Below are 22,136 nucleotides of genomic sequence, written 5' to 3'. Positions count from 1 at the left end.
GATGATAACAAATATGTGTACAACCAGGTGAAGGAAAATGGAGCAGAACCGGGTGTCGAGCGGCAGACATGGGAAAACATACAGTCAGTGATAAGATGATAAGGAGGAGGCCGGGCTGCGGACGCTGGGATTCACTCCTGGACTGGTCGTGGTGGATGGTTGCTGAGGGGACAGAGTCACAGAAACAATTAATGGGAGACTGTGCATCGACCTGCGTGGTGGAGTGATGTGGAGTTGAGGAGGTCCGTGGTTCGACGAAGCGATAGCTGCGGGAAAGATAAGACACGGGGCACAAGGCAGGAACGGAGCTGGGATGAAGAATGTGAGCAAATACATATAGTAGACAAAAATAATAGATCGGCGTAGAAAGAACTGGCAGGGAAGTAGACGATGAGCACAGTATAAATAGGAAGAAACTAATCAGGTGCAGCTGGTGGTGATTCAGTGACGTGAAGCAGGTGTGTCAGATAAAGAAATCAGGGGTAAGGGAGCTAAAATAGAGGGAGAGAAGTGAGAGAGGCAGGTGCAGCCGGGCAAACCTGACAAAACACTGCTTGCACTGATCTTTGCCCTGCTATGAACATACAGCCTGTAGACAGATACACAAAACACACTGTCCAAACATGGCCATGCAAACATAAATTATTTATCCAAGCAGTTCCCCACTGGGAAATTGCAAAGGACAAGTAGAGCAACATCTGGTACTGCACTGATGCACGCTGAGGGTGCGACAGCTCTGAACGATACACCTCTGCTACATTCGCTTTAGTTTAATTCCAACATTATGGCAGTGTTTCTGTCAGTCCATTCCCACCAGAGTTAATGCATCATTCCTACAATTCAACAACTCTCCATTCTTTACCTGTCAGCTGTGAAACATGAAAAATCAACAGCTGCTGACAGTTTGCTGTCTATGAACAGTACGTACACATCCAGGAAAAGGACCAAAGGTCAGAGATTGTTGTATGACTGAAAAACACACTCACTATGTTGTGACTAATTGTCTCCCTCTAAGGTGGAGCGTCTGATCCAGGAGAGAGGCTGGGAGTTCATGTGGAATGAGAGGCTTGGTTACATCCTCACCTGCCCCTCCAACCTGGGCACGGGGCTCAGAGCCGGGGTCCATGTCAAACTGCCCCTGCTCAGCAAGGTAACACAATAGTTAGATAATTCAGTATTTATACTTCAGTATACAAGGGGGGATGTTAGAGCGGTAGAGCAGGGCGATATGGTCTATAAATATCACGATATTTTTAGGCTGTATCACGATACACAATATATCTCAATATTTTTGAAATTTCCTCTAAAGCACTCCATAAATGCTTGATTTAACCCTTTGAGACATACAATCACACCAGTGTGATTATTCTAGTTAGTCCCTGCAAAAGACTGTATGTCTCCATTTAAACATTGTTTTATATTTTGTTTATATTCATTAGTGCTTTCTATTGGAGCTATTTTAAACTTGCATGCAAAAAGGGGTATATATCATAACCAAGTTAAATTCAACCAAACAGTATTTATTCAAATCAGACAATGTTAACCCCTAGTGATTGAAAATAAATATCGCCAACCTCTGGGGGATGGAACTATACTTTTTGTGCCACCAAAACGGCAGCATGTCAACATTGTTTTTCATATCATTATTACATGCATGCGAACTACTAGACCTGGATCGTGTATGGCTACTACAGATGACAAATAGGTTTTCTTTTAATTGTATTTGTTTTACAAAAAAATATTTGAAAATGATGTAAGAGTTGCCAGATAATTTCAGAACCTTTGTGAGTCATGTTGACCTGGACATAAGCTGTTTTATAAGTGTTTTATATATGTTTTAAATAAGATTCTAATTTATTAAATGTTGATGGTAAAAGTTGTTGACAACTGAATAACATCTACAGACATCTGGAAGGAAAAAAATTCATTTGCATGCTGATTAATATGTTAAACAAAGTGAGACTGTCCTGAAAACTCCTGTCCTCCATCTCCCAGGATCCCCGCTTCAGTAAAATCCTGGACAACCTGCGCCTGCAGAAGCGTGGGACGGGGGGCGTGGACACGGCCGCCGTGGGTGGCGTGTTCGACATCTCCAACCTGGACCGCCTGGGACATTCTGAGGTAGGAGAACCGGAATAGAAATAAACAGAGATAGAGGCTGAGTGAAGATGAGGATGAGTAATTGCCTATATTTCATCAGCAGAGGAATGCAACCGCCCACCAAACTGCTCTACTGCAGCTGTTTATTACATACTGTACCTGTAGTTGTTTCTTTGGGCGTCACATTATCAGTGACATGTTTTCTCAGTAAATTCTCTTTGAATAAACAATAGTCAGAACATTTACTGCATCATGGTGAGGTATTTAAAGTGCACTTAACCATGTTATTGTGGAGACATTAGTAACGTGTCAGACAGCAACTGGACCACTGCCCAGTGAGTTTTTGGTGGAGCAGAAATGGCAGTTTATTGTGGCACAGAGTGTAGTTATTTTTCCAGAACAAAGGAAGCTAAAGCTGATTTGTGAGAGGAAAGTGAAAGAAAGGCAATGAGAGGAGTGTTCTTGTCCAGGCTCTACATGCAGTTTGTTTTGTTATGTCCTTGGTCGTGCTGTAACGTACGTGTGAGGTACAGTGTGATACTGCGGTTCTCTATTGTTGTGAGTGTCAAGGAGAGCCAAGAGTTGGACAGCAGTGATAGCTGGAGACAGTAGTATAAGTCTACAGAAGGAATCAAAGGTGATCATAAATTATACCAAGAAGAAAGCCCAAGCAGGCCCATGGACCAGACGTCAGCACACCAGCATCAATACTGCAGTTAAGGAAAGGAGGAACTTTTCTTTGAATAAGGGAAGTTAGCAGACACATCCCTACAAAAGAGGAACTGCAGGCAGGCTTGTGTGTTTCTGTAAGAAGAAGGAAAAAAGAGAGGAGCTGCTGAGTTTATAGAAAAGGAAAAATAATGGCTTCACACATAAAGTAAACATTTTGATTGATCAGTGATAATCAATGTTTAATCAAGTGTTACAGTACTTGTGTATTCAAAATAATATAGTGATCTATGTTTTAAATTCATTGCATTGACAGTTTTTGTGTAACAGTGCACAATTTTTGTGGCTTAGATGTTATGATGGGATTTTTGTATTTTGATCAGATGTTTGCAGGTTCGTGGGAGCCAGTTGCTGAGTGAATATTCTCTGAAAGCCTCAAGCAGTGTTTGGAGCTTTAATTTGTTTCAAATATGCCACCTTAGTGTGAAGGTTGAGCTGTGTTCCTATGTCCAGGGATTAGTATATTGTGGCCTTGAAACATGAGTATGTGGTTGCGTATATAAGTGTCACACTGAATGGTTTCTTGGTGGTCTGTAGTTAGCTAATTAACATTCAGTTTGGTGCAGGTTTAGAACCACTCATCTAATTTTCTTACTTTTGCATAATGTCTCTCTGCAACATCCATTTCTGTTAGATGTTTGTCTTTGAGAGTGTGGGCTGCACAGTGCTGCATCACCCAGACTGATGAGCAGTCTCAGGGTGGGGTCCATGACTTAATGGATGTGGAAACCACAGAAAGAAGTGCAGGACAATATTGTAGTAGTATGCAACTTTTCAAGATAAGAGCTTAGGTAAAGAAAGTTTCAGCCTCAGCATTCATTTACTGTACATCAAATTAGATTGTCAATCTGGATCTCAAAAGCAGAATCATAGGCCTGTATGTTGTAAAGCAGACATCTGAAACCCTGTGTCTGAGGCTACTGACAGTTCCCGTATTTGGAGAAGGCTCTGTTAGTTATAGCCTTAAAGGGGTACACCTGGGAGTTGGTATTGGACTTCCATATTGTCAGGAAACTCACCAGGTAAAGATTATGTGGTCAAAATTGCAAAAGCAAGGGCTGGGCTTGTTATCTTGACTTTGTTCTCTAGTATGAGTCAAGCTCAGAAAACACTAGCTCCTACTGCACATTTCCCGTAATGCAGCTCATAGCATATTTTTGTTATGTCTTTCAAACTCCGTGCTACTAGTTTTTAACACAGATTTTCTGCTATAATTTTGAATTCAAACACAAGTCAAGTTAAACCTGATGATATCGCCAGCATTATTTTCTCAGACTTAATTAGGACTAGAAGAAGGTGTTGGAAATAACAAAACGCTAGTTTGTCTTAGAGTTTGTATCATATGTTATTTCTGTGTATTTCTTATCTGAAAATGAAATAAAGTATTGATACCACTCTCAGGTCCAACTGGTGCAGACGGTGATTGATGGTGTCAACTACCTGATCGAGTGTGAGAAGAAGCTGGAGAAAGGCCAGGACATCAAGGTGCCTCCACCCATCAAGCAGTTCAAGTAGACATTGACCTCTGACCTCACCCCACAAACCTCTGGGCACATGCACAAGCACCTCACCCTGCGCCCATAGATATGATAAATATCTATGTCATTGCCCCACAGTATACCTCTTTATAATATAATCTACATATATTGTATGCTGTCCCAGAATATTGCAGTGGACTTAAGTATGTTGCAGATGCACTTCACAGTTTTTATCTGTAAACTCAACTCCAAACCAAGCTCTAAATTGGCAGCAAAAACTAATGAATGATGCACAAGCTGTAGTCTGTTGTAAAGAAACAAACATGGCTGCCAGTTTTCCTGTCTGCATGGTCAGCAGTAGCTATGGCTGTGCTCCCACAACCACTCCTCAGCCCACAAAACCTGACTTTGCCCTGCCTCAGCCCCTCCTCCTTGCTGCATGTCCTACGCTCAGCCTGTCTCCTCCCCTCATTTCTGTATGTTTTTTGGTCATGCCCATTATCTGATGCTTGTATAGTCCATCCATTTTTGCGATACTCTCCATTATAGATTGTGTGTACATACTAGATCTTTACCATTTTTAGTGGATTTGGATTCCAAATGACTTATGGATGTGTATGTTCGATGGCACACTGGTGTCAACATGTGATGTTAAAACACACTCTGGCCAGGCTGGGCTCTGTACTGTAAGCTACTGCAGCAATATCATTCCAGCTCATCACTGAATGTCACACTATAATGTCTTTTATTAAAGAAGTCATCTATTTAACAGTAACTCTTCCTCCTCTTCTGTCTGTCTCTCATTTGTTGATGAAACATTGCTTTTTTTTGTTTCCACATGAACTACACATTTGGTATCCAAGAGGATTTTGCCTGAGCAAGCTTTAAGTAACCATGGTAACCAAGCTGGAGGAGCAAGACTGCAATAAGCATTGTTGCAGAGCGTCATGTGACAATGTTTGGTCAGAGCACAAGAAAATTGTATTCTGCTACAAAGCTGGTACACAAAGTTCTAGTTTTCACACACAGCAAAAGGCCTTTAAATCTCTAAAATATCTGAATTAAGCATTTTAGGACCCTTGTTTAAACTACTGAGGCTGTCTGTATAAAGTATATTTTTGTGATCCACTTTTAAAGATGGTGTTATGTGCCGTTCGCACCTGTCAGCGAGCGAACGAGAAAGAGGCGGACCCAGGTAGCCGACTTCGATGCAAGCACTGATTTATTATGTACAGTGATGAGGAGAAATAACAAAATGCACAGAGGGAAATAGTGCGTAGTCCTGTCGATGAGTAGTAACCGGGTGTTGACCAACAGTAGGAGGTGAGGAGATGGAGAGCTGGGCCGAGCTGCGTAGGCTGGGTCACTGGGCTGGTCGGTGGTGATGGTGGCTACTGAAGGTGGAGACAGAGAGATGATAATAGTAGAACAGATAGGCGACTGAGCCTTGACCTGCCTGGGAGGGGAGAGTGGAGCCACGGTCTGGAGGAACAGTCCATGGGGGGAACACAAAACAGTAGCTGGCTAGGGGATAAATACGTACAAAAAGCGAAAGAGCACAGACAAAAAAAAAATGGCCTAGAGACTAGAACGAACTGGCAAGTGACTGAGGAGTGAAACCAGGTAATATAGTGAGCAACCTAATCAAGTGCAGCTGGTGATAAGGGAGTGAGGGACAGGTGAACGTGATTAGTGTTAATGGGCAAGAGACAGTAGGAAAGGTGAGGGAGGCCAGAGCGGCCGAGCAAACCTGACAGATGGGTGTATTCAACAGGAGCAAGTGGACTCTGGAATGAGTGCCACAGATAGAATTAATCAGATTAATCTGCCAGTTATTTTCTTGATTAATTAAATTAATCGATCAGTCTCTAAAATGTCAAAAAATGGTTAAAAAAGCAATTTCCCATAACCCAATGTTTCAGCTTCTATGCTTGTTTTGGCCAGTCAAACATCCAAAACCCCAAATTACATTTGAGAAGGTGGTACCAGAAAATATTTCTCATTGTGAATGAATGGAAATGTATTGTCTTCAGTGATGAAACAGGCAACAATTTTTCCAGTGTTTTGGTCTGGATGCAGGACAACAAGGCAGTCAGTGTTCATAGGAGACCCAGCTGAGACGTCAAGTGTTGGTGTCGTGAAGCACGAGGAATCCATTCCTCCCTCGTCAAGGATTAGAGGAGGCATCTGATCCTAACCCCCCACCTCCGTCTTTCACAGTACTCAGGGCATGTCACTAGCACCGTACTGCAGACCCCTCCTCCTCCTTGTTCCAGATATGACTGAGGAGCGAGCAAGTTGCCCTGGCAACCACTTCACAGAGACAATGGGGGCTCCCTCCAATGGGGGAAGGAAGAGGGTTTGTGGGTAACAGGAAACAAATCTCTGCAGCCCAGAAAATTTCTGCACAGCAACACAGTGACACAATACAATAAGCACAGGCTCCTAGAATAAAATGGTGACTGAATAGTGATGACAGTCCTGTAACAAACTATGTTTATTGGGATACAGTGCTGATTAGGTGTTGGTGAGAATGCGTAGTAATATTTGGTCAAAATGAGTTAAACAGTTATTGCTTCATCAAATGTTTAATACAGCATGGGCAATTCAAAAGATTTGCAGTATTTGTTTCATGCATAGTTATACATGTACAGTCACAACTGCAAATAGCTAATTAAGTATCAAGGAAATTTCATAACAAACAAAAAAGTTAAAAAAAAAAAAACTAAAATGAGCAAGAAGAGGTAAAAAATAAATAAATAATAAGGTGGCCAGTTACAATCAAACACAAGAACAAAAAATCAATTTTGATGATCCGATGTTCTAGTAATACCACATACATAAGAGATTAGCTACATCTTAAATTATAATGGAGGGGACAATGCAACAAGAAATAAACTAGTCCTGCTAAATGCTAACTAGCCGAGTAGCAGATTAGCATTAACTGCATCTGTGTAGCCTGTGGTCAAATTCATGCATTCACAACATGACACTACCTTTAAAATCCATATTTAAAATGCATTTAACCAGAGATGAATTATAAATGAAGTTATTAAACTTAGTTAAAATTTGTAGATATCTTTTAACCATTCAATTATCCAACATAGGGTATGTTTTTAAGGTTTTACAGTTCATATGTTAAAACAGTTTAGGAGCGATCCTTCAAATTTCAAACCCTTTTTGTCAGTTTAATGTCATATAAAGAACATTTACTGAGGGTGTCCAATCAGGGACGTTGAAACAGTACAGATCTAATACAAACTGTTATGTATTGCAATATTGTTTTAGTACACGACTCTGGCCATCACAGCTCCACTAACACATCAGCCTGTCTTTTCCAGATATAAACCAAATTTAAGCAGATATTCCTGTATGATTCTTAATTTATATTCATCTAATTTTATTGTTTCCATCTCAACTATAAGTTTACAGTAAACGGTGGCTCCTCTGGAAGAAAGGCAGCTCTAGTATAAAGGATTAGCAAAGCTCACTAGTGAGCCATGGATCCAGATCTGCAAGTCTGAGCCACAGACATGTGGGGACTGAAGTGCTGCTGAAAGAAACAGGTCTGTTAAGGAACCAAAGTTTGTATGTCACATTTGACTAAGGGACACATATTTTATATTTATTTACTTATTTAATAGACTCAATGCAGACTGTTTTTTCTGTGCTCAGTATAAATGTAACATGGCAGACAAATGATGCATAAATATACAATACTGTATAAGATAAAGTTCTCATACATTTTAATATTGTGTGACTATATAGTATTTTTTGATGTGCACCATTTTTTTGCACAGCTGGATATGTTTTGATTTGTCTTTGTTCTTATGATGAGTGAAGAGCAATGTTCAGCTGACATGATATTCTAAATAAAATATATCAGTTTGGTGTTTTTAGTATTCCTAATTTCATGACTTATTATATCTCTCAGATTTTCAAAAATGTCACTACCAGTCTGTATCTGTCTCCCTAAAAGTAATATGAGTATACTTCAAAGTTTGCACAAGAGCTGCAGTTTAAAGAAAAGAGACCAGAGTTTAATGAAAAAGTGCTGAAGGCCTAAGCGCTAAAAGAAACATTGTTAAACGACACTTAAACAGGTTAGAGAGCTATATTGGGTTTTGCAAGCAATCAAACCTATGATTGGGATTAGGGACATCTCACTAGGCACCAGAGTAGCAAAAACATGTTTGTAATAGAGTTTGTCCTATAAATGGGATATGTATTATAATAATATTTAAGTACAAATACTTAAAAGTAAAACATAAATATCTACTACACCAACTGAGGTGTTGTATGACTTGTGTGCATTCATATAAAAGTAATGGAACATATTTAAAAAACAGTGTTGCTAGTATATTAGTACATACAAGTACATAAAATTATTAGCTACACCTAGCTAACACAACAGTTCTGCAATAAACCCCAGATTCATGAGAATTATAATGTTCAGTTTTTGTTGAATCTGTTTATAAGAGGTGATAATTCAACTGTGTGATCATTTTGGAGAGTGTTTGCTTGTGTTTTTGCTAGTTTGTCCATCCCATTTATATCAGTGAAGCCAGGCTAAATAACAGAAACACTCTTTTGTAGCTAGGTGGACCTAATGATCTGACAACTAAATGTATTAACTTCCCTGACTATGGACAGTGTACTGCTCTGTGCTCGCAGAGAGCGCCCCCTGCTGACATGGTTATATACTTGCAGCTTTATAAAGAAGGGAAACAACCAGTACATACTCTGCACTACATTTAATTTTGCTTTCATGCCTATAATAAGATGAAAATAAGAAATAAACCAGCTTGAGGCCAGAGAACACTCACAGCTAGACAACCACACAACCAGTAAATGAGATCAGATAACAACAAGTGACAAAAAAAATAAATAAAACTCATGAGTCAGAGAAATATCAGATGCTCTTGTTTAACAAGCACTACTTTAAGGTACCATATAATTTTTTGCATATACTGTATATTGTCTCACATCACCCATTTCTGTCCCACACACTGTGCACCCTATTCCTTCTGGTTCCCACAAAAGGACGGCATCAGTGTTTTGCCCACAGACCCAAAACCAACAAGCTTACCTCTGATATACAACATGACTCTAAAGTTTTTCAGTGTATCACTTAATTTGTAGTAAATCTGATCAAAAAATGTATGTGAAATAAAACAGGGCCTCTATATGAAACAGGTCCTCAATATTAAGTAATAATTCAGAAGTGCAGTTATTTTATATTGTTTTTCAGTGGTACAAATTCTTTAATACATTTACAGTTACTAAGATTACAAACCCAACTGATTCTTGGCCAGGTGAAACTCCAGCCTTAATCATAATTATACTTGCTTGCCATCATCTTGAAGCACTAACATATTTTGCTGCTCTAATGAGGGCAGAGTTTGCTTTCCTGTTGTTTAGTGAGTGCACAACCTTAACAGTAATCTCCTGTTGCAGTGACAAAACAACAAAAGAAGACACATTTTGACCCAGACTCCTCCTCTGGCTGTCAGAGAATTGACACAATAGACAGAACCAATAGAAAACAAACTCAGGTCATTTAATTAATTTCTGAGAACTGCTTGTTATATCAGAAATGACCCCAGCACACCAAATCCAGGGGGATTTGATTTTTCCACAACAGACGCATGGCAGAAAAACTATAGAAACCTAAGTGTTTTGCCTTTTATATGACATCTAAACCAAGGTTGTGCTCAGTTTAAAAGCACTAGGGATTATAAAATATGATATGTGCTGGAAAAGCCTGTTTCTAGCGGAGCTGACAGTCTGTCCCAAGGAGAATCTCAAAATGAAAACAACATGAAAGAAAATACATTTGACAAATATAAACTTTGAAAACTATTCTGATAATGAATTAGCTGTTTGAGCAACTTTTTGAACAAAATTTATTTTCAATTTTAAGAATTTGCTGCTAAGTGTATAATAAATAGACATTTGATGACATTGCCTTGGCCTTGGGGAAACTGTGGTGGGCATTTCTTGCCATTTTCTTATGTTTCATAGACCAAACAATTAAATGATTAATCAAGAAAATAATCAGCTGATTAATCAAGAATGAAAATAATCATCAGTTGCAGTTAGATGTTTAACTTAGAGCAGTTTTGTTAATGATGATGATATACAGTATGTATTTACTGTGTTTGTTGCCTGGATTTCATCTTTATTCTTTACATCATGGATCAAAAAAGTCTTGAACATTCATTGTTTGATCCTTGGTATTGTTGACTAGGTGGTTTTGGAAAATGACAACAAAAATATTAGCATTAACTTTTGCACTTGTGTACTGTTTCTATTTACTTGTTTATTTTTACTGTTGTCTTTAATATTTTGTGCACAACCTAGTTTTGTTGTGGGACAAAATTGCAGCTTTATGCTTCTTATTAGCCTAATACATGTTGACCTAATTTAAATTCAGCCTACCTGAATAGGTTTAATCAACCACATAACTGAAAACACTTATGGTACATGGCATTTAATATATAGTAATCCTGATAATTACATATCTTTTTAAATGTATTGATATTTGCCTTTCAAATGTAGTGTAATAGGAGTATAAACATAATTTGGAAGTACCGAACTAAGCCTACAGAGTATAAGTATCTCCAGACTGTATTTAAGTATAGTAGCCTACTTGAGTACATATATTTAATTACATTACATCATTGCTCTACTTTAATGTTATTGCGCCCGTAGTTTTGTTGTCTTATAAGTCTATGGAGTGGACATCTATATGTGCATGACATAGTTAATAATACAATTGCAATCGACAAATTTAAGCTATTTGCAGTTAATTAAAACGTTTCCATGCAGTAAACGATTGAAATATTAACTTCCGTGTATGAGAGAGGTGTTTTAATTTTGCCGAATCGCGAATGGTTTTGAGACGATAGGTCTCCTTTGTGTGCTTCTCATTGGCTGAAGGAGACAGAATGACGTCTTAAACAGACCAATGGGAGGTTGCCACAATGAGGTTAGGAGCGTTGGCGCTGCCTGCATGAATATCTTCAACGCCTATATCGCTTTCTCTTTCTTCATCGACTAAACTACACTGGGTCCTGTCTGAAGAGCTCCGACTTTCAGTTCGCTGTAAAACTGAATAAGGGGCTGCCACTGGATTAATTTGCATTTCGAACTTCTTTTTGTTTGTCAAAAGGAAAGGAAGCTTGTAAGTAGCGTGGTGTGAGATGTTGAGGCTGATATTTTTGGCCGCTCTCGCGGGGTTGGCCATGGCCAGTGATGTGCTCGAATTCACGGATGACGATTTCGAAAGCAAGATTGGAGACCATGAACTCATTCTTGTGGAATTTTTTGCTCCTTGGTGAGTTTTCTGTGGTTTGTGTAGAGCAGTTATACTGTTTGCAGACGTCAAATGAACTAAGCTAACGTTAGCTTCCTTGCTGCATGGTTAACAGTTTAACAAACTGACATTAGCTTGCAGAACTTGTATCACTGTGGGGGTTTTTAAAGCTCGTGATTTTTTGTATAAATTGCAAACACTATCTTTGTCTCCCTTTAACATTAAAAGATTCGGTAACGTTAGTTTTAAATTGTATGGTTTATTGGCTAGTATCCAAACGTTAGCAGGTTAGCTAGAAGCGGAAAGGTGTACGCCAAATAGCTGTCTTTTTTTTTTTTAAGTGTGCTGTTACATACACTGCCATGTTCTGACAGTACAATACACGTTAAACTGTTAAAACGTAGCACAGTCATAATTTACTGGTTGTTTTCAGCTGCTATGAAGCACTTTAAATAGAAACTACGTCCAACTGAGGCTACGAGGAAGTTAGGGGCGTATCCTTTCATTGTTGTAACGTTCTGATTGGCCGTAGAAGTTTTGGTGTCCACCTCTGATTGGTGTAGAGGAAATGTGACGTGGGTCTACCGTGTCAAACCTAAATAAAATGGAAGTTATCAGTATCCTGTTTATTAAAATGTTTATGTTAAACGTGTTATGGAGTACGATACGACTTCTAGAGTAGAAATGACAGTTTTCAATTAAAATGCTAAGAGGTCATTAAATTCATAGGCCACATAAAAACATGATTTCTTCCTGATGATCTTATGTGGAAACTTTCTTTGTCCAGTACACATGTTGGTCGGCCTGGTAGAGACTCCTTGTCCGGCAGCTGTCCTGCTGACAGACAGAGCTATTCTGATGACTTTAAAGGCACAAACCGTGACATGCTTTCATTATGTATTGAATGGAATTGCTCTTCAGTAGCCCTTGCGTGTCTCTTTTATATGTTTCCCCAATTAGACTGATCCATATCCTCTTTCATTAGGTGTGGCCATTGTAAACGGCTAGCACCTGAGTATGAGGCAGCTGCAACACGTCTGAAAGGCATCGTCCCTCTGGCCAAGGTATTGCAAAACACAGTTCATTTAACTTTGTCCACTGTGGTGCACTCTGTACTGCAGTGCTTGCTGTACCTCTTCAAAAAGTGAATGATTTTCTTTCCCCTTAGGTTGACTGCACAGCCAACAGCAACGCATGTAGCAAATATGGTGTCAGTGGGTACCCAACGCTGAAGATCTTCAGAGATGGAGAGGAATCTGGTCCCTATGATGGTCCCAGAAGTGCAGGTATATATATGCCTCTACTCTTTTGTATGTGTACCTGTACAAAGTGTTCAAAAGCCACAAATTCTTTGTATATCTACTTATTTCTCGGGGTCATTTTTATTTATTTATTTATTTATGTCTCTTTCTCTCTTCTGTATATAGATGGTATTGTCAGCTTCCTTAAGAAGCAGGCTGGCCCATCTTCTGTTCAGCTTCATACTGAGGAAGACTTTCTGAAGTTTATTGCAGACCAAGATGCAAGTGTTATCGGTGAGTTACTGTTGGAATTTTAGCCACTTACATCCCTAGCAGTTGGTTTCTGTGTTTACTATGTCCCTTAGCAGTAACATAAGCATTAAATGTTGACTTGTCAATGTTGAAAATGTCAGTCCACTTTATAAATTTGGGGATGTTTTCTAAGCCACTGTTAAACTCAGACATTATCTCAATATACTATCTTACCAGCAAAGGCACCAATGGATGTTGCATGCTGATCTGCATGAGATTCTTCTTTCCTTCCCAGGGTACTTTGCTGATGACAAGAGCACAGCACAGGCAGAGTTCATGAAGGCAGCAAGTGCCTTGAGGGACAACTACCGCTTCGCCCAAACCAATTCTGAAGCTCTCCTCCAGGGCCAGGGCATTGACGGAGAGTGAGTAGCTCATTCTGCATTTGGTCTAGTCATCAACCAAAATACTTTTATTTTTTTAACATGGGTGATGGTTCACTTACTTCTGTTTGTGCAGCAGGTTTATCCCAGTGATCAGGATTTGAGTGCCATTTCCTTTATTGTTTTACAGGGGAATTGTCTTGTTCCGTCCACCGCGACTCAGCAACAAGTTTGAAGACAGCTTTGTCAAATTCACAGAAGACCAATTCACCAGTAGCAAAATCAAGAAGTTCATCCAGGACAACATGTGAGTGATTTTTTTTCTTGAGCGAAGACCGTTATCTCAGTACACATCCTGTCTTTTCACATCCGTGTATTTGTGGGCAGAGATGATGGTTCGTTTTATTTGCCAAGCATGTTTGCAGTAGTTGGAAAATGTATTCATCTTGCATAGTAACAGTACATATTTACATGTGTGGCCCAGTGCCAACAGGACCTTGATTGGCAGGTGAGATGTCCCCTCTGCAAACACAGACTCACCTTTCACTCCACTATTGTAACTCAGGGTAATATAATTGGACTCCTACAAAAGATATTTGGCATTTCTGATAAACAAGTATACTCCATCTTATATTCTGTTATTACATTTTGAGTGCTAGTGTTATAGTTTGGTCTCTTTTTTTTTAATAAAATAAAAAAGCATATTTGCTGTTTCCTGAGCATTGTAAAGCAGTCCTTGGTTAACATTAGTGCTCTTAACAACTCTTGGCTTGGACAGGATGTTCTCTGTGAGTGTGAGTGAGAGAAGCTCAGTAGTTTGCTATTTCCTTTGTTACTGTTTACTGATTTTCAGTGCATTATTTTTAATATGCCTCCAGTACACAACACAGAAAATGTGATATGACTAGAAATTCATTTATTTGTATGTTTTTGTAAGTTAATGGAATTTACATTAATATTCATACATTTTCCCCAGGATTTAATGAATAAATTTATTTTTATATTTCAAATTGAGGGTTGATGTCACAAGTGTTTTGTCTTTAATTTAAACATTCAACAGACATGTTCATTAAACTTAAGATGAAGCGATTACTACATGTGGTTTATTAGGGTTTCTCCAAACAGTTGTGGCATGGTTTGTAAATCAGTCCCCTGTATTTTTTGTTTAATTTCACTTTGCACCAGCCTCTGATCTTCTCTAAAGACACTCGTCAGAGAAATATCACCATGTTTGGCATATTTGTCTTTTTTTTTTGTGGTGACTTTGTTACATGCTGTAAACCATGTGTACCACTGGACTATGTTGTTGTCCATAACCGACTAAACAAATACAGCTTATTGGTATAAATTTCATTATACTGATCATTTGCTTTTTTTTTTTGTTTAACTCAGCCTTGGAATCTGCCCCCACATGACGGATGACAACAAAGACCAGCTGAGGGGAAAAGACCTGCTGGTGGCTTATTTTGATGTCGACTATGACAAAAACCCCAAGGGCTCCAACTATTGGAGGAACAGGTAGGAGTCACACTAGGGCTGCTCGATTATGGAAAAAAAATCATAATCACAATCATTTTGGTCATGATTGAAATCACGATTATTTTACACGATTACTCATTGACTTTGGAAATATGTTGCATTTATTGAACAGAACAGTGAAAAATAGATTAAGACAGATAAAACAGATAAAGGCAAACAAGACCAACAATGTGTAGTGCACTTCCACAACTTTTTTTAAAAAACAAGTAATAAATAAATTATAAATAAAATAATAAATAAATTAGTCCAAAAATAAGTTTGCTCATGTATGTGCCTTAACAAACTGAAAAAATTCTAAACATTTTACAACATTCTACATTCAAATTGAAATCGGCATCGATGAGGTGTAGTGTTAAGCTAATATATGGCTCCATTGTGCGGCTACACCATAGGTCTGTTGTGGTGGCGAAGTACTCTGCTTTTGATACTTCACTTCTGCCTGCTTTATTTGAAAAAAAGCCGTGCAGAGCAACTCTCATGAAATGGTGTCGAGATGGCAAAGTATAACGCTTGTCCAGAGTGTGAAAAAATATGACGCGGCTCACATTTTTTTTTTTTTTTTTGTGCCTTTCTGAGCTGGATGGATACGGAGTTGCAGTGAAGAGCGTGTCTTTAATTGATGACTGTGTTGCGGAGGATGTGTGTCCTTCTTTCTGTTTGTTTATTAGTTGATCATATGTCGGTCTGTGTTTGAATTTTAATTGGTTGAAAAGATTTGTGGTGTTACCAGCCGGTGCCGACACAACCGCGTGGCAAATCTTGCATGTACTATGTTTTTGATCCACGTCCGCTTCTTCGAATGCAAAATGTTCCCAGACAACAGAATTTCTTCTACCAATGAAATAATTGTTTTTTTTTTTCTCGAGTACACCATTTTTGTGATCGTTGAGCCTCGAAATTGAAAATTCGATTAATTGCACAGCCCTAAGTCACACCAGGGTTGTTGTCTCCTCAGTGGAAATTTAATTCTTAAGTTTCTCTCTCTCTCTTTTTTTAAGCACAAGAAGACCATAGTTTTATTGTCTGGGGCATTTAAATTATAAGAAACAACACTGAAAGCGAAAGCAACACTTGTTGTTTTCTGTTTCATGTGCTGCAGTTTTTAATTAAACTCTTCCTCTCTCTTCACACCTCATGGTTTCCTCATTGTTGGATTTTGCTGAACTTTTCACTCCCTTTGATTTGAGATGCCACTTTGTTTTTGTTTTTGTTTTTTTAAAGCATGACTTTTAAAAGAAACCAAAATGACAATTTACAGGGTGATGAAGGTGGCAAAGAGCTTCCTGGATCAGGGCAAGAAGCTGAGTTTCGCCGTGGCCAACAGGAATGCGTTCAGCCACGATCTGTCTGAGTTCGGCCTTGACAGCAGCTCAGGAGACCTGCCTGTGGTGGCCATCCGCACCGCCAAGGGAGACAAATACGTCATGACTGAGGAGTTCTCGTAAGTCAAGACAGATGTCATTTTTATTTTGGGCTATAATTACAGTGCAACAATTCAAACATACCATACAAAAATTAAGCTCACATTTTAAAAAGCGATGTGCACATTCAGCGTGGCTGACAATCATCACACAACACACTGAGCTCAGGCAAATGTTAAAGTCCACTACAGTGATACCATTTAGGGGCTGCTGAATTCAGGTCCTCTTGTATAGCACTGATGTGAGTTTGACAGGTTGTGATGATCTGACATATTACCAGACATACCTATAGGAGAGGGAACATATGGACAGATATGTAAGGAGCTCATTTTAATTTTCAGTGGACGAGTCTATTGAATCTGTTATCTGTCTGCCAACAGTCGTGATGGACAAGCTCTGGAGCGTTTCCTGCAGGACTATTTTGATGGCAGTTTGAAGCGCTATCTCAAATCAGAGCCCATCCCCAAGAGTAACGATGAACCTGTCAAGGTGAGATGAAACATCCTTGACAATTCTTAACTTTTGTTCAAGCCTGTCACGTAGGGAGGGCTTGTACATTTGTCTTTAATGGGGTGTTATGAGTTCCCACGGGCATGTTTTCTCTCTACATCTTTTCATATCCTCTCTCTGTCTCGAAGTGATGTTTACGCTCCTACTGCTTAAGAACAGTTCATCTGAGGTCATAAAACATGTATTCAAAACCAGTCCCATGTTTTATTGCTCACACTTCTCAGTGTCTGGAGAATTTGGGTGGTAGATTATTAAATGTTTCTCATTTACTGCAGTGTATTGTGTGCCCATTATCAGGGTTTATTTTGATTGTCCTCCCACAGAGGTTTTGTTTTGTATAATCTCATCCTAATGTTTCTAAAGCCACCAGAGTAAAGCTGTATGTACTACTCAAGTCGAAGTGTTTGTTTAATAAAAAAAAAAAAAAACTTGGCTCTGTGGAACAGTGTAAAACCAATACAAATTACAGAAACTATTTCAGTACACAGATTAAATACCAAACAGAACATGATGCAGCACAGTGTGGGTGTGTCAATGTCATAATGCAAGTTGTGTACTAGTTTTTTTTTTTTGTTTGTTTGTTTGTTTTGTTTTGCTCTCCAGCTACTTATAAAGGTTAATCACTTGTTTGACCAAATGTGGGTAGATGTAACAAATGTGTGTACCGGTATATAGTAACTGATTAGTTTGGACGTTTTGTTTTGTTTTGTTTTGTTTTCAGTATTGACCTAAAGTGCCTGCTGTAATGGATACATTTAACATTTCATTTACTGAACACTGCCTCTGCACGCTTGCCGCCTGTGAAGTCAGAAACCTACAAAATTTCTGCTTCGCCACCAAATTGATCTTAATATTTAGCAAAGTATAACATTGCATTGGAAGCATCCGTGACACGGTGCTGGTGTTTATAAAAAAAAAAAAAAAGGGTGATTAATTCATAAGGCCTGAACATGTTCACATTTGCCTTCAGGTCGTTGTGGCTGAGAACTTTGACTCCATCGTCAACGAAGACGGCAAAGACGTGCTGATCGAGTTCTATGCTCCATGGTGTGGGCACTGCAAGAACCTGGAGCCAAAATACAAAGAGCTAGCAGAGAAGGTGAGGGAATGGTCTCAAAACTTAATATCGGAGTTAAAGCATTTTCATGATGTTAGCCACAGAATGGTGTGAAGTGCTTTTGTACTTGCTATAACAGATCAGGCTTAACAGCATCAGCAACTTGATGGAAACAGTTTGCGGTTTAGTTGTGAAGGGAACCACAAGTTTCAGTATGATTTGATCTCTATACTGGAACTGAAGGACTATCGGTTGTAATTCTCTCACCCATAGACTTGTTTTATACTAGCGCTCTTACACTAGCATTAAAGTCAGTTGTTGGATTACTTGGCTGCATTGTCCACACTAAAAGAAAACCCAGGCTAGAGCTGCACCAGATGGAGGAAGATCTTCCAGCGCAGCTAAAGCTAATCACTGCGTTGGAGAAGCACAAACTGCAACATGTTTGCTTGAAAAAGGATTTAAATTATTCAGTTTTTTCTGAATCTGCTTGTAGACATGACCTTTTTTTTTCTCCTCTGCTCTTAAAGCTGTCCAATGATCCCAATGTCGTGATTGCCAAGATGGACGCCACAGCTAACGATGTGCCATCTCCATATGAAGTCAGCGGGTGAGTCGCTAATATTCAGGCTTCTCTAAGCTTTGACAGATTGTAGAGATTACATACAACACTTTATTAGTGTAATTTCTACATTCTTCAAGTGAATTTACAATTCACAACATCTCAAAGTGCTTTAGATTTTCTTTAATACAAAAAATGCTTGACATGTTTCTCAGGGTTTATTCACATAACTGTCACAAGGGGGGAAAGTAGATGTACTTTATACCAGTGGTCCCCAACCTTTTTATCACTGCGGACCGGTCAACGCGTGACAATTTTACCGCGGCCCGGGGGGGTCAGGTGTGTACGTAGATTGTTTATATTATAATAAACGTGAATCCACTGTGTACTCGTATATCCACCTTTATTAGCAGCTTCCTCGTAACATTGCGCCAACTACATAACATGAGTATAACATCAAAGTCTCACTTTTCAGTGCTGTGGTGGCGATCTCAGGGTATTCTGTCATGACTTTAATCCAGAACACCGACAGAGTTGTTGTCTCGAACATACTTTTAAGGCCGCCGTCATTTCCGATCTCCAGCAGTTGATCTTCTTGCACAGACCTGCTGGATTCACCTGGTTTGTTGACAAATGGGTTGCGGATCCATTCCTTGGCAGTTCGTGGGTCCTTTGTGGTTGGGAAGTAGCGCTCGAACTCTTTTAAAAGCAAAGACAGGTGATCGTGCACCAGCTGGGAGAATGAAGGCTCAGGCTCAGTCTCACCCAAAATCCCCGCTAATGTTTGAAACATGTCCAAAATGCCTCTGTTGACGCGCCGTCCCCACAAATCCAGTTTGGCTTTAAATGCAGCTACTTTATCTGCCAACTTGAAGACAGTTGTCATTTTCCCCTGAAGTGACAGATTGAGTTCATTGAGCAGGCTGAATATGTCGCACAAGTAAGCCAGTTTTGGCGCTCAAGTGACCGAGATGTAACCGAGAGAATACGGTCATTTTTCAAAATAAAAGATCGTTCAGACTCAGATAATAAATAAAACGGAAATAATTAATGATTTCTTGTGCGGCCCGGTACCAATTGATCCACGGACCGGTACCGGTCCGCGGCCCGGGGGTTGGGGACCACTGCTTTATACTAATATCGGACAAGTCTTAAACCCTTGCCATCCTTCAGTTCGGGAGGTTAATTAGAGCTAGACTGATAAATTAGCCAGTATATCAGCTGATATTGTCTTATTGCTGTATGTTGGCTGATGCATAAAAAAAAAATGCCAGAGTGGATTTGAGTTGGACACAGTGATACTGTCACATATTTTGGTCACAATTCTTAAATCTATGGGATTTGTATTGAGATTATTTTTGGTAAAAAAAAAAAAAAGACTTTCAACCAGTATATGGTTGGCATATTTTTTTAACAATGAATAATAGTGATGTCAGCATCTGCCTCAAAAGTAAATTGTTTTGTGGGAACCCTGGATATAAAGATATAATTCTGGCATCTTGTTACTGATTGCATAACCTTTTCCCTATCTTAAGATCAGCACTATGTTGGTATAGTATGAGATGTTATTAATATGAATGCTTATCAATCTCTTGCTTTTTTCCAGCTTCCCCACAATCTACTTTTCCCCAGCTGGACATAAGACGAGCCCAAAGAAATATGAGGTGAGAGTCCACTCGAGTGATCATTACAGGATAAGGCCAGTTATCTATATTGATGGTATTTTCAGCCATCTCCATGCAGATACTGAAACCACCAATGGATCGTCTCTACTCACAGTTAATGTCTGTCAGCTGAGCGTCCTGGATTAGCTTGACCGACTGTGCCACAGTGCGCTGTTGTTCGACACTGATTAAAACACATCAGTGAAACAAACCGCTGCACGGGGTGACATGCTGAAAATACAATTAATATAGAAAATGACTGGTCTCATCCTTTTAAAGTGCATTTATGTGTGCACTTACTCTGCTAATTGTCCATCTCACCTCCCTCATTCCAGGGAGGTCGTGAGGTGAGCGACTTCATCTCCTACCTGAAGAAGGAGGCTTCCAACCCCTTGGTGGTGCAGGAGGAGTCCAAGAAGAAGAAGAAGAAGAAGGATGAAGAGAAGTCAGAGCTATAAGAGCACCAAACAGAAACTCAAGGATTGGGGAAATCTTTGCAGAGAAAGAACTAAATTATATTCCACTCTTAGAGAACTACCGAATGCTCTGAAGCCAAGTCGAAAAGACGTGGCCCTCCCTTTAGGTCCTCCGCTGCTCTGGGGAAACTGTGGAAGTGGAGAGGTGGTGGTCAGGGCCTGCTCAATGTCTCAAAACAAATTTTTAGGGAAGGGGGACAGCTTTTAAAAAATTATTTCCCCTGGTCTGTCTTCTACACACTTTGGTTTGACTCCAGTCATCTGTCACTTTGGGTTTTGTTGTTGTCGTTGTCACAGGGGATAATGGTGAATCCTTTTTTTTTTTTTTTTTTTGTTCTTTATGTAACACCTCTTTGTTTTTGTACATTTGGAGGATTGTGAAATAAAAAAAAAGGCCCACAAAACCACAATGTACTCTGATCTCATTTATGAACATAAATGTTGTATCTGAATGGCAGGTCAATTCAAGTATTGCTGATTTATGTCCCAGTTGGACGCAGCTTTATTTTTGCATTTTGATAATTAAGACTACGAGGCTTCCTTTTTGCCTGACTTTCTTTCTTTTTTTTTTTTTTAATTAAGCTAATAACTGCTGACTTGTATTTCATAGGTTAATGAAAAATTGTTCTCACATCATAGTGTAAGGCAACATCTTCAAATGTTGTCTGACCAACAGTCCAAAACCCCCAAAATAGTCAGTTTACAAAGATAAAGCAAAGTAGATTCTTTCACAAATTGGTTAAATCAGTTACCAAAATTGTCAATTTTCCTTAAATCCAATAGCTTATGTTATTCTTGTCTTACAAGTTTAATCGTGTACATGTAAAAAATTAAATGTAACTGCATTTGGCTTCTTTAGGAGGAAAAAATTATCCAGAACAGTAGTAAATAGTTGAACATAGTGATGGCAAAGGTATTGGTTCACCTGCATGTCTGTCAGACAAAGCACAAGCAGAAAATTGTTGCATCATAAATGCTTTGGTTTTCTCATGTTTATTTCTTTTGTTTGCATTGGAACAACACTAAAAACGGTGGGGTGGGGGGCGGCAACTCTGATGCATTTCATACGGATCTCCAAAAATGGACTGGACAGAATTATTGACCCCCTGATGTATTATCTGACAGAAATGCAGGAGTGCCAGTACTTTTGGCCATGACTGTAACTGATTTTCTTCAGTGTAGGTACTGGTACTGCCTTCAGATAGTTTTGTTTACCCAACAGTTAAAAACCTAAAGATATTCCATTAGAATGAGATTTGAAAAAAATATTTAAATCAGAAAATCTTCACATTTGTTCCAAAATGAAAAACTTTGAGTGTTTATCTGAAGTGGATAGTTTTGTCCGGGTACACCCTTAGAGATAGGGTGAGGAGCTCAGTCACCCGGGATAAGCTCAGAGTAGAACC

The 22,136-nt window shown here is 39.2% G+C and overlaps 2 protein-coding genes across 2 annotated transcripts in view; both read left to right on the top strand.

Annotated features, from left to right (window-relative positions):
- The window catches only part of LOC109974488 (creatine kinase U-type, mitochondrial-like), a 17,968-nt gene extending 12,886 nt beyond the window's left edge, over positions 1-5,082 (top strand). The window contains exons 7-9 of the mRNA XM_020624695.1: positions 1,016-1,150; positions 1,996-2,121; positions 4,231-5,082. Of these exons, the coding sequence (XP_020480351.1) occupies positions 1,016-1,150; positions 1,996-2,121; positions 4,231-4,344 (375 nt within the window). The 3' untranslated portion in view covers positions 4,345-5,082. The remainder of the gene's footprint in view (positions 1-1,015; positions 1,151-1,995; positions 2,122-4,230) is intronic.
- Positions 5,083-11,305: 6,223 nt separating this feature from the next.
- On the top strand, positions 11,306-21,070 carry pdia3 (protein disulfide isomerase family A, member 3). The gene is made up of 13 exons (XM_020625350.1): positions 11,306-11,646; positions 12,611-12,689; positions 12,794-12,911; positions 13,053-13,160; positions 13,414-13,543; positions 13,692-13,808; positions 14,894-15,019; positions 16,299-16,481; positions 16,842-16,950; positions 17,942-18,070; positions 18,559-18,638; positions 20,197-20,254; positions 20,590-21,070. Exons 1-13 carry the CDS (start codon positions 11,513-11,515, stop codon positions 20,710-20,712), a joined length of 1,494 nt encoding a protein of 497 aa, XP_020481006.1. The 5' UTR covers positions 11,306-11,512; the 3' UTR covers positions 20,713-21,070.
- The last annotated feature ends 1,066 nt before the right edge of the window (positions 21,071-22,136 follow it).

This window comes from Monopterus albus, unplaced genomic scaffold (assembly GCF_001952655.1).
Source record: "Monopterus albus unplaced genomic scaffold, M_albus_1.0 scaffold7.1, whole genome shotgun sequence".
Taxonomy (NCBI): Eukaryota; Metazoa; Chordata; class Actinopteri; order Synbranchiformes; family Synbranchidae; genus Monopterus; species Monopterus albus.
Note: the sequence above shows the minus strand (reverse complement) of the source record. Positions and strands in the feature narration are given on the sequence as shown.

Bases quoted from the DNA above. Each gene is read 5' to 3' on its own strand.
- pdia3 (XM_020625350.1), top strand. From the start codon at position 11,513: ATGTTGAGGCTGATATTTTTGGCCGCTCTCGCGGGGTTGGCCATGGCC. The intron at 11,647-12,610 runs GTGAGTTTTCTG...CTCTTTCATTAG, and splicing joins GTGGAATTTTTTGCTCCTTG to GTGTGGCCATTGTAAACGGC. The intron at 16,951-17,941 runs GTGAGATGAAAC...ATTTGCCTTCAG, and splicing joins GTAACGATGAACCTGTCAAG to GTCGTTGTGGCTGAGAACTT.